This window comes from Ixodes scapularis, unplaced genomic scaffold (assembly GCF_016920785.2).
Source record: "Ixodes scapularis isolate PalLabHiFi unplaced genomic scaffold, ASM1692078v2 PGA_scaffold2__306_contigs__length_199485367, whole genome shotgun sequence".
Classification (NCBI taxonomy): Eukaryota; Metazoa; Arthropoda; class Arachnida; order Ixodida; family Ixodidae; genus Ixodes; species Ixodes scapularis.
Window position 1 is genome coordinate 119,860,239 of NW_024609857.1, and position 12,523 is coordinate 119,872,761.

The window sequence follows — 12,523 nt, forward strand, 5'->3', positions numbered from 1 at the left end:
AGTCAGTGTAGGTTGTCTGTTTATGTACGGTAATAGGACCATGAGAAATGCCATTTACTCTTTGACACATGCCAGATGTCGAAGAAGTGGAGGACAGCCGACTCTTTCTCCCTCATGTGCTTGGCGATTGAGCGGTGCCTGTCCGTGGCCAGGGACCGCACTGTCAGCTCCTTCTCCCTTGCAAAGGCCAGGGACCTGATCAGGCCTTCCTTCTCCATACTTCCACTGTTGGGAACCGCCTCACACTGTAATCAGAGGATAGTAGAACAAGTTATTTCCAGTTGCTCTAATCAGTACATCGTCCACTGCATGTATTGACATATCCTGCAGCATTACCGATTCAGCACCGGACGCCAGATAGAAATTTTGGTTTCAGAGCTTGGGATCAATCTGACCATTGCTGTATTGGTAATGCTGTCACGAACAGAAGCAGTGGATGTTAGTAAAACTGAAAAGCTGCTTTTTATAAGGCGAATCTGTGCCTCCAAAATGAAAATATTGTGCACCCTGCAACGGTGGCAATGGGCCTCGGCCGGACGACTGACTGTAGGCAGGCGCTATAAGTCACTTTTATAAACACGCTACCGTCTACCACATTCCTACTACACCCGTTTTCACGTGAAGAACACTAGTAAAAAAAAATCCGGCTTCTCGCTGAGCATCATTAACTTCCCCCTTTATGTAGGAGAATTTGTGGGTGAATTGTAGGTTAGATATATGTTATCTTATTAAGCCGTACACACTCCAAAAGCCAAAAGCATTGCTTTTTCCTCCGACAACTAAATCTCATAAGAACTACTTTGCGCTGCATATGAACAATGTGCAAAACTTGTTTTTTTCTTGAGGTGAAAACGGGTATAGATAGTTCAAGAAGAACAGATGTGCCAACAGACTAAAACAAGAACTTTCGAGATTGTTCTGGGTCCTCCCAGTACCCTAAATAAAATAAGAATTAAAAATGTGTCCGCTGCTGGGAATTGAACCCCACGCTACGGTGTCCAAACCATATAGGCAAACCGCCCGGCTATGCCTCAAAAGCTGCGAACGCATCAATACTATACAGTGTGGGCCCACTGAATCTGACCTCTAAACAGACCACAAAATTCAATGTATTGCACTGAGATTTAGTACTGGCAGGTGGTGTTTGCCTACTTGGAGGTGCTGCCAATGAATGGTGCAACCTGAGACACGAGGATGCAGCACCTTGCGACGCCACATCCCATACCAGAAATGGGGCTAAAACACCGCAGCTTGAATAAATTACAGACACATACTGCACTAAAGGACACATCAGAAGCTTTCAGAAGATTGTCTGTTATCTAGGCACACCCTCGATGCTTCTGACATCTGTAGGTAGCACATCCAAGTAGGCAAGCACAGTCTGCTAACACTGTCACCATAGAATGCATATAACACTGACAAACAGATTCATGCAACCTGTTTAGAAAGGCCAATTCATCGGGCCAATGCTATACATGTCTGGAACAAGAGCTTTGTGAACTCTGTGGGTCAAGTACTTCTGTGACATTCCGTAGAGACACATGGTGGGTGAAAGGGCAAGAAATGTTTGAAGCAGAAAAGGTCTACCGAAGATTGCGGGTGACCATAATACAAGAAACGAAATTTAATCTTTTTAAAAAAAACCCGAAGTATAAAAAAATAAAAGCTGCCTGCTTGTGTTTTTCAGAATCACTCCAAGTTGCCGAAAGCCACGACGACCTGGCTTTGGTCACAACAGTGCCAAATGACATTGCCAAACACAAAAAGTGCCAAAAGCATTAGGTTTAGTTAGAAGCTTTGCTGTGCAACTGAGTGTATTAATTCTGTTTCACAAAATTACATGTTATTGTAATGAGGACGATGGATCCCTTCCTTACCTCTCCTGCCTGAACCTGTTCTAAGTGAACGATCTTGTTCACGTGGGGTGCATGAAGAGAGTACGTCAGATATTTTGCGCTGTAGCCCGGGGAGTCGCACCTCCCGTCACCAGCAAGGTCAAGGGGTTGGTCACGGAGCTCTCCCAACAGCTTCTCCTGCTCCTCCTCCCACACCTGTGGGAGATAAAAGTAAAATGCTTGGTACTTTAGCAAGCAGTGTGGTCAAACACTGCATTGGGATACAAAAGCATGTCAGATAATGCTCATAAGATAGCATCATAATCACCTGTTCAACAGCTGGGATCAAAATTGCCCGCTGGTAGTTTGTGTATGTCTTCATTGAGATCACCACGATGTTCATTAGGCGGAGCAGGCGCAGCGTGATGGTTGGGGAGGCCCCCGTGAACAGGACGAAGCTGGTGATGAGGAGGTTCCCCAGAGGCCTGCCGTTGATGTAGGGCTGACTGTCCCAACGGTTCTTATGCCCAGCGGGGCAAGAGGTGTGCACCGTCAGGAGCGTGCCAATCGTGCTCAGTGACACACTGCAGGGGCTGTAGCACGTCTGGCAGACCGCAAACAACTGCCGCAGGCTGCTCTCAAACACGAGGAACTTTCGTTCTTTGTAGTCTGGCTCTCCGGACACAGTGGTGGCACTCCTGGAAAAGTTGTGAGTGCTTACTGATCAACAGTCACTTCTGTGCTTGGCTTACAAAAACTAAAGGAGCAATGCTGCCTTGTTCATTTTCTGAACCGTTCACTAATACAATTTCAGAAACATTCGGTCCAAGATGAACCCTACTTATAACAAACTTCCAAAAAGAATTTGCAAAATGGTTTAGTCAAGTTTATTTATTTGTTATTTATGGTCCCTTAAAATTCAGATTGATATTTACATAAAATAAGTTGGGATCACAATTTGATGTTGTCTTTTCGTATATTTGTTAGCATGTGAAACCATTGCAAAGCACTGGCAACTACCCCTACCTGTTCTTGAAAAGAAAAAAAAAATTCTGTGCTGTGAAACATACGACCCGAAAGGTTTGCAATCAATAGCAAAGCCACCACAGTCGTGTGGAACACTTCTCGTTCTTCTTGCTATGGCCTGCTCTTGATCCGTTGTATTGGTAAATTAAGCAGCAGTACAAGCTGGAACAAGGGTACTCAGGCAGGAGGCAATAATGCCATGCTAGGAGCACTAGGTCCCTTACTGCTGCATTGTGGTGTTTGGTTCTGTGACTCGGCATGCAAGGGGCAGCCTAAGCGGCATTTTGATCAATTCAGCTAGCACAAGACATGTGCCAGCACATATTGGTGCCAGCTGTAAATGTTCATTCATATTTAGCCTGCCTCATCCCAAGAGGAAACCATTCTTACTCGACAAAGCCTCCTTTGGTGGGTGGCTCCCACAGAGGGTCATCGTCGCAGTCGTCGCCGTCGTCGTCGTCCTCTTCTTCCTCCTCCTCCTCGTCCGAATCACTGAGGACAGGGCTCATTGCACATGCTGGGCCCGGTCTTCGCGGTGGCACTGCAGAGGTAGTGGTGGTGGAGGCGAAGGCTGCGGCAGTGGTTGTGCTGTTGCTGCCGGCAGTGGTGCTGCTACTGTCGGGTGTCTCCAAGTCCTCGGTCTGTACCCAGTGGGCGGTGATACCTTTGGCGTAGGCATTCCACTGCGTGCCTGAAGGGCAAAAAGAGGTTTACTTATCCGACTCTTCATCCTGTTTGACTAGTACAAGCCTCCACAAAATGGCATTCTAGCAGTAACATTTTTTTTCTTAACATTTAGAAAGTGGAGACACATAAGGGACGTCCCTTATGTGTCTCCACTTCCTAAATGTTTTGAAAAGCACCAACACGCTCGAATAGTAAAAATTTTTTGGTTATTCCACATTGAAATAAACGACAACCTAGACCTGGAGAGTGAAATACAATGGAAAGTCAAAGAAGGTGAAGGCCAACCAGGGCTGTGCATGCACACTGACTTTCGTGTTAGCTTTCAAGGTAACATGTGCCTTCCGCAATGCCGCCTGGATACAGGGCCCAGACCCCGGCCCCCTGCATCGGCTGCAGTTAGGCGGTGTGTGGTGTGGGCCTGGTGAGAGTATTGCGCCGGTGCTCGGCTGAAAGTGTCTCAGTCGCGCTGGCATGGCATTTGGGCTCGGCTGGAAAAAATATTCTGTTTTCCCGTCCCGAATGGTGCTGGGGGCTCCGGCACTGGGACTTTGTATCTAGGCGGTGTTACCTGCCTCTCCTTTGTTTCGTTATTTGTTTTAATTTGCATTCTATTGCTTCGGCTGGCTGGCTAGCAAACGCTGATAAGTAAGGGCTCCAGCCTATCTGTCTAGCTTTGCAGGTCACCTAGTGTACCGCTACCTTTGCTAGAGATTATTATTATTATCTAGTTACCTACAACAAGCAGCAGCACGTTTATAGGGTTTACCTGGCCTAACGACAAGAAGGAATAAGACTACATCCCTCATGTCCCAGTTAAATTAAGAAATAGTACAGTACTAAATTTGCGTAGAATTTATGCTGTTGCTGGTGTACCATCAAGTGTGTTCATATGTGTCATCTGAGGGCACTTTATGTGCTCGTTCGAAATTTGTCCACAAGTTCTGGGGGCAGTAGATGTCATGGCGTGGGCTAGTGTTACATTCTGGAATGCATTACCCCTTCCTCTCTTTTTCTTCCCGTAAACACATGAAAGGTGGAGTTTTGGACGCAATGTTCGACACTTTCCACAGCAAGAAGGAATTCAAAATCGTTTGAGCTCGAAGCAAAATGAAACCGCATAGAAAAACAAAAACACCATGCAAACGCGAAAAAAAAAAAAAAAAAAAAGCACATTCGCGCAGTATTGTCAATATTCGCGTGGAGTGCCGTCGGAAGGCACTTGGCAGAGCAATGAAGACCCTTCCTACAGTTTCTCCTGCAATATGACGTCAAGCACGCGAATACAGGCGGCTTTTTTTGATGCGTACCGGTAGATCGCTTTCCCAGCCATCGGTCTGTGCCCACAGAACTGTCCTTCGTGCCAGGCGGCCTCGGAGTCTGTGCGGGTCCCGGATTTTCATGCAGGTCGGCCTGGACCGCTGTGTCGCGTGTCGCCGGTCGGTGACGACAATGACAGCTGTGCTCGCGAGGTGTGGTCCTCTCGAAGCAATCCACCTCCACCGGCTCATCGTTCTGCAAAAGCAAAAATGTTCGTAAACCTGTGCTCGAAAGGTTCACGACCGTGTGCCGCTCGCGAACGTGCGACACTTACCTCAGTTCTTCGGCGCTTCGACGTTGGCACGGCTGGGTCCTTGGCAGGGGAGAGGCGCTTCGCAGTGGGGGGCAGTCGGAGCGAAGGAATAGCATCTGGCTTCAGGTAGACGTTCTTCATCGTCTGCCCGGCATCGCGAAGAACACTTGGCAGGCGACGGTAGTCGTGGTCGCTGTCGAAGTGTTCGGAGCACACGCGCACGTCTGCCTGTCCAGGGTCCCTTCTACCAATCCTTCCACACCACTCACTTCTGAGACGTTCTTCGCGTGGTAAACGATGGAACTGGAGCTTTTTAGCACGGACAAGAGGGCTTTGTGCAGTCCGGTTAGGACACAGGAGAACGGAGCACCCGGTCGGCATTGCCGAGCGGCGACGTTCGAAGTCGAGATCGACACGGCGGAAAACCAAACCAAAGCGCTCGTTCGGCTCCTCGTGCTAGCAGCCGCTGATGCTGCTCGAGCTGTCGGTTTTATTGACCTCGGGTAGATGGCGCCACTAAAAATTTCTGTAATTGATACTACGTTTTTCAAGCATTTATGTTGTTGGGACGGCAATATTTATGGAAAAGATACCCTTTATTGAGCAGGTATTTGCAGAACTTTATATCTTTTATACAGGCACCCAAGTGACGTCACGCGCGTGTTTCCCATGGCGGCCGCTCGCGGCTGCAGGTCTGGGAATATTCTAATTTTTACCTCGCGATTACGCGGCGAAATCGCAACATTTCGATGAAAGGGGGTGTGTTTTCTGTCATTTGTGACAAGGTGAACAATATCAAAAGCAGAAGATGCCAATTCTTTCAACGTTAAAATCGTTGCACAGCTCCTTTAACAACACCCATACAAATGTTTTTAATCGTCACCGCGTTTTTAGAAAGGATCGGGATTCAGACCACTCTTCAGGTGGTGTTGCCATTGTTGTACGGAGTGGCATAGCATGTGTGGAAGTTCCTTTGCGTACATCACTAGAAGCTGTTGCGGTACGTGTTCTTGCTGATCGTCTCATTACGGTTGTGTCCTTGTATTTGCCACCTCATCGTCAACTGCATCTTCATGATTTTAATGCTCACAGTCCCATGTGGGGCAGTAAGCGCCTTGACTCTCGTGGCGCTGTTATAGAAAGATTTTTATTGTCCTCAGACGTATGTCTTTTAAATAAGAAAGAACCAACTTTTTATAGTTCCACTCATAATTGCTTCACATCCATCGACCTCTCCATTTCATCACCTTCATTACTTCCCTGCTTTTCTTGGAAGGTTTTAAAGAACCCTTTTGGGAGTGATCATTTCCCGGTTGTAATTGAAAGCCTCGTTCCTCTGCCATCTATTTTAAAACGAACCCCTAGGTGGAAACTGGACAAAGCCGACTGGGCACTCTTTAAACTTGATGCAGTGCTTGACCCGTCAGTTCTAGCAAATTTGTCACCTGAAGAAGCGACAGTGTATGTTACGGAGCAAATCATAAGTGCCGCCCAAGACGCCATTCCTCGCACCTCCGAAAATTTACCCAAGAGGTGTAGGCCTTGGTGGAATGAAGACTGTGCCACCTCAAGGAAAAAGCAGCATAGGGCATGGGACACCTTTCGGAGGTACCCTACTCCTTCAAATAAGATAGAATTTAAAAGACTAAAAGCAAAGGCCCGATGGACTATGAGAAAAGCTAAGTGGAAGTCCTGGACCAGGTATATTTCCTCCCTAAATAGTTTTGTCTCAGAGAAGGAAGTTTGGGATAGGTGCAAAAAAATCAAAGGGGATTACCGTTGCTTTGTTGTTCCTCTATTTAGCTCCCCTGCTAACTCGCTGAAAGATGTTGCTAATGTGCTTGGACAGCACTTCGAGAATGTTTCCAGTTCCCGAAATTATTGGACGGAATTTAAACGTTTTAAAGCAAATGCAGAATGTCACCGTATACCCATGTCCGGTTGTAGCTCTGAGCCATACAACACTCCTTTTACAATGCAAGAACTAGAGGTGGCTCTGGGCTCCAAGAAGAGGTCGGCTCCGGGCCCTGATGGAATCCACTATGAAATGCTCCGTCAACTGTCTTGAGAATCGCTCAACACACTACTAGATTTGTTTAACTATCTGTGGGAAGCAGGCTACTTTCTTCAAATGTGGAAACAGGCGCATGTAATTCCTTTGCTGAAAGCTGGGAAGGACCCTTCGGACCCCCGTAGTTATCGTCCAATCGCGTTAACGAGTTGCCTTGGCAAAACCTTTGAACGCCTCATTAATAGGCGGTTAATTTATATTTTGGAGCATAACCACTTCTTTGCTAATAACCAATGTGGTTTTCGAGAAGGGCGCTCTACTTTGGACCACATAGTCCGCCTGGAAACAACAATACGTGAAGCTTTCATAAATAGGCAACATTGTGTCTCTGTTTTCTTCGACCTGGAGAAAGCATATGATACGACATGGCGGTATGGTATCCTTCATGATTTATATGCCTCTGGGGTGCGTGGTCGCATGTTGCGGTGTATAAGCAGTTTTCTCACAGGTCGCTCCTTTCAAGTTCGACTCGGCACCACACTATCCGACCAGTATGTCCAAGAAAATGGTGTTCCGCAAGTAGGTGTACTGAGTGTCTCCTTGTTTGCCGTAAAGATAAACTCGTTGTCAAAGGTAATTCCATTTTCCGTTTCATACTCCCTCTACGTGGATGATATTCACATCTCGGCCTCTTCTTGTAATTTGTCTAGCTGTGAGCGGCAACTGCAGCTTACCATCAACAGAATTAGTAAGTGGGCTGACGAAAATGGGTTTAAGTTTTCAGCTGAGAAGACTATCTGCGTGCCATTTTCTCTGCGTCGGGGGCTGTTTCTAGATCCAGAACTGACACTAAACAGGGTTCCTATTAGTGTAAAAACGGAGCATAAATTTTTGGGCATAACGTTTGATAAAAAGTTAAACTTCGTTTCCCACCTGAAGAACCTGAAGAAGAAGTGCCTTAAATCGGCTAATATTCTTAAAGTCTTAGCGCTCAAGTCATGGGGATCCGACAGAATATGTCTGCTACGCCTGTACAACTCCCTTATCCGGTCACGTCTAGACTATGGTGCTATAGTTTACGACTCAGGGAGGCCTTCTGCACTTAAAATGTTGGATCCTGTGCATCATCTCGGTTTAAGGCTCGCTACAGGCGCCTTCCGCACATCGCCCATTCCTAGCTTGTACGCTGAATCTAATCAGATGTCACTTAGGCACAGACGACGTTATCTTGCTGTGACTTATGCTTCCAGAATTTTGTCCTATCCAAATCACCCAACTTATGGTGCCTTGCAACATTCTCGGTTTGCTCGTCTTTTCGAACATAAGCCCAGGGTTGTACCGCCTTTAAGTCTTCGCCTTGAGGGCATTTGTACATCTCTTGACCTCACCCTTGACGAGACCGACCTTTTGCAGAAGGGTGAAAATGAAGCTCCGTGGAGTACGTTGCCCGTCTTTTGTGATTGGTATTTTACTAGATTTAATAAACATAACGTCCCCCCTGTGGTGATTCAACAAGAATTTCTTGAGGTGCAGAAGAAGTATGATAACTACTCCCAATTTTATACCGATGGTGCTAAATCATCGCATTTTGTAGGATCAGCAGTTTACTCTGAAGGATTCAGTAAGGTTCAGCGTCTCAAGGAATGTGCAAGTATTTACACGGCAGAGCTCTATGCAGTGTTGATGGCCTTGGAATATATCCTCATCAGCAAGACGATGAAATCTATTTTATTCGTGGACTCTCAAAGTGTGCTCACCACACTTTGCTCAATAAAGGGAAGTAAAAATAGACTGGCACAACTTGTCCGATCTAAGGTACAATGTGGTCTGCAGCTTGGCCGAGACATAAAATTCTGCTGGGTGCCTAGCCATGTGGGGATCCTAGGTAATGAAAGAGCAGACGAATTGGCCACGAGCTCTAAGCACCTACTGCCAACCACCTCACAGATTCCATTTCAAGACATGAATCCCTTGGTGAAATCATCAGTTTTCCGGCTATGGCAATCGGAGTGGAGTCTGGAATGCGAAAACAAACTTCACAGGATTAAACCAGCTCTTGGTATATGGGAGAGTGCATCCCACAAAACCCGCCGCCTTGAAGTTCTTTTGTGTCGTCTTAGAATTGGACATTCCTTCCTCACCCACAAACATCTGCTCAGGGGGAAGCCCCACCCCTGTGTGATGAATGTGGGGAGCGTTTGACAATTTTACACATTTTGTGGCTGTGCCCAGGGCTTGAGCAAGAACGACGTACACATTTCCCCGAGTTTTTTTCCCACCAGATTCCTTTTCACCCAGCGCTGCTAATTGGCGAGACTCCTATAGTACCATTTGATCGTATCATAAATTACTTAAGAAAAACCGGCTTCCTACTAGAGTTGTAATTTTTACTCTATGAATTTTAACCTTGTCATATAAACCTCTTTTCGATAATTCATATAAAAAAGACCTGAGTATGTCCCAACTAAACAAGCTTGGCGCAGTATGGCCATAGTAGCTTTGCGCCATAAAGCCCGTAATCAATCAATCAGTGGACAGTGAAAAGGACTGCAGCAAGCGTCGGGCCTCCGATCCGATGCAGTAAAGTAGCAGACCTACCTGAACATCTTCAGGTGCCGAGGAAAGACCCGATGCAAAGGCGTAGTCTTCATACTGCGATAGCCAGGAGGGCCACAGTTCCATGTTCGAAAAGTCGAAGCTGTCAGGCTGGCGTAAAGCGATGCCTCTCCAGGGTGTGGAATCGGTTGTGCTATCAGAGTTTGCCATATCCCACCACGTGCTTCTGACACCATGTAGGATTCAGAGCCTACCTCTCAAACCCTGTGAGCCAGAGCTCAGTAAAAGACACCCGACATAGACGGCTGCTCGTGGGGAACTCCCCTTCTAAAGAACACGCACGCCCCTCCGTCTACACTAAGAGGGTGCCACTAGCATGGACCAACTCACAAATAGCGACCACTACACAAGCGAGGGCCCTGGTCAATTCCAATAGTTTGTCCTAAGACTCCTCACCATGCACACCTTCCTCAACATCACTTGGACAGGTTGCTGGCCATTTAATTGAGACTTTCTACCTTTTTGTCCTTTTTGACTTAGGGCTCCCTTTGACCCTCTTCCCCTCTGTCCCTCTGGAGCTCTCCGGCTACGATTCTGGGTTGATTGCAATCCGGAGGTAACTCACTGGGGCCATGGGGGTTGGATGCTTTTGCACATGACTTCCTTTTCGTAGTCGTCTTTGGGCTCTTTTGTCCTTTGCTTCCTCCATCCCTCAACCGTTTCCCTGCTACGACTGTGGGTTGATTGCAATCGGTGGGACTCTCGAGGGCGTGGAGGTTCGGTCGTCTCAGCGGTGGAGGCCTTCCTCTCCTCCTGCTTCCTGGCTTCTGCCACTATTTCTTTCTGTTGCGGATTTCGTCGACGGCACGTACCTGATAGCAACAAGGGTGCAGCCCGGGAAAGATGCATTCAATATCTTATTGACGCCCTTCACCCCACCCCCGCGCTCTTTGCGCGCTGACCTCTCCCGTTCGAGACTCACTTTGAGGGCCGCGAATCAGTTTTTTGCTCGTCACACCACCTTGCCTTCTACCGGCTGGTGTTGATCGAGGTGTTGTACCCTTTCGGTTGGGCATGCCTGACGTGGTGGCCAAGGCCTTGCTTGGTCCGGGAGACCTTAAAGCAGCCTTCAATGCTGCATTGAGTCATAGGTACTCGCATTGTTTACCCGCGCTTTGATGAATCTCTTCACGTTGACATTCAGATCACTGTGCAGACTCAAAGCGCACCATGCTTTCCTAATACAGTCTGGATTATGAAAGAGTGTTGTACTGGGGAACTAAATTTCCCCTTAGGTTGCCGCGCATTGAATGTTATAAGCCGAAGGGCAAATCACCTTCCCCTTTCCAACAACGGTAGAATGACGAGAAGCCCGTACGAGCCATTCAAACGCAGCCTAACCGACCTTCCGCGCGACTTGACCGGAAAGCCACGGTCCGCCGAGTCGACGGCCCCGAAGCCATCTACTGAGCTGCAGCCAAAGCTCCAGCTGTTCAAATTGTTTTTTAAAGTATTTGGAGCTGCTATTAATTTTGAAATGTTAGGTTATAGAGTAGAGTTATTTTTCAAGGGTGAAAATATGTTAAATGTCTAAATTAAGTGTGTGACTGCTGTGCCACTCAATGGTCGTCGTAGTCCCTAGCTCCTGGGCTGCGAATCGGCTCGTGTGGCCGCTCTTTTTGTTTGCTGTGTTACTCTATGGCCTCTCCGGAGCCTTGCAGGGGGCACCTGTGAAAGCAGGTGTTTGGTGAGTGGCGTCACCACGGACCCCGAGCCATGTGGGTTTTCCCGTCCACGTCTGGCTGTGCTTGGCTTTCCCGTGCCTAAAGAAAAGGGCATCCTGGTGGTTGAGCCGAGCTCGGGGTAGGTTTGGACCTTTCGGGAACCCCCCGGGTGAGGCAATACACCACTTCGGCCCCTGCTTCTTGTAGACGGGAGTCCTGGTAAAGCCCGGCCAGGATGATTCAGTCTAGTCGCCTTTTCTTTTGCTATCCCCTCCGATCTTTCGCTTTTACCTTTCCTGTTTCTTTCACTTCCTTCTCATTTCTTTTGCTTCTTTTTCACCCCTCTTTGGCGGCAAGGGCTAACCTTGGGTGGCAATTGATCTCTGTCTTGGCCCACATTTGGGTATAGTTTCCCGGCAGCACTGTTAGTGTGACGTCTCCAGCTAAGCCCTTCTTGTTATGGTGCGTTACCTAACCCGTTGTTGGGCTCGGTGGTGGGCGGTGCACTGCGGATTCTGAACACTCTGCCCTCTTACTGCGCCCCACCCCTCCAAACCCCGTTCAGGGCATGCCCTTAAAAGGCACTGCCCTGAACAAAAACCATCGACAAAGAATGTGAAGTAGAAACAATTGCAAAGTTTTTCATCATTCATTCGCTGGATGAACAAAAACCTTGAAGCGTACTGAGCTTCAACTAATTTATTTACACTATTTACATTATGTTAAATCTGAGACGTGACGAGCCGATCTTGCGGGTGCCGTTGTTCCTCGATGTCTGTCTTGTCTCGAGCGCCGAGAGAGGCCGTGATCGCGAGGGCACTTCTTTCACTTTCGCGCTTCGCTGGGAGCAGCTACATGGTTCCCCCCCCCTAGCGAGGTTGTGGGTACCATGTAGCGGCTCCCAGCGAAGCGCGAAAGAACTGAAAGAAGTGCCCGCGCGATCACGGGGCCGCTACATGGTACCCACAACCTCGCTAGGGGGGGAACCATGTAGCGGCTCCCAGCGAAACTCGAAAGAAGTGAAAGAAGTGCCTGCTTGTAGCTTGCCCGCTACAACCTGTTTCAAAGCTCTCACCTTTTATCGTAGCAAGGGTGCTAGAAAACCTTGTAGGGT

The 12,523-nt window shown here is 47.8% G+C and overlaps 1 protein-coding gene across 1 annotated transcript; it reads right to left on the bottom strand.

Annotated features, from left to right (window-relative positions):
- Window positions 1-20: 20 nt before the first annotated feature.
- Window positions 21-5,571, bottom strand: LOC120844076. Its single transcript, XM_040215681.3, has 6 exons — window positions 5,140-5,571; window positions 4,856-5,060; window positions 3,252-3,552; window positions 2,164-2,533; window positions 1,878-2,051; window positions 21-245 (listed from the first exon to the last, which is right to left on the bottom strand). The coding sequence occupies exons 1-6, from the start codon at window positions 5,497-5,499 to the stop codon at window positions 21-23; spliced, it is 1,635 nt and encodes a 544-aa protein (XP_040071615.1). The 5' UTR covers window positions 5,500-5,571.
- Between the last annotated feature and the right edge of the window lie 6,952 nt (window positions 5,572-12,523).

Bases quoted from the DNA above. Each gene is read 5' to 3' on its own strand.
- LOC120844076 (XM_040215681.3), bottom strand. From the start codon at position 5,499: ATGCCGACCGGGTGCTCCGTTCTCCTGTGTCCTAACCGGACTGCACAA. The intron at 5,061-5,139 runs GTAAGTGTCGCA...TTGCTTTTGCAG, and splicing joins CGAAGCGCCGAAGAACTGAG to AACGATGAGCCGGTGGAGGT. The intron at 246-1,877 runs GTAAGGAAGGGA...CTCTGATTACAG, and splicing joins AACAGGTTCAGGCAGGAGAG to TGTGAGGCGGTTCCCAACAG.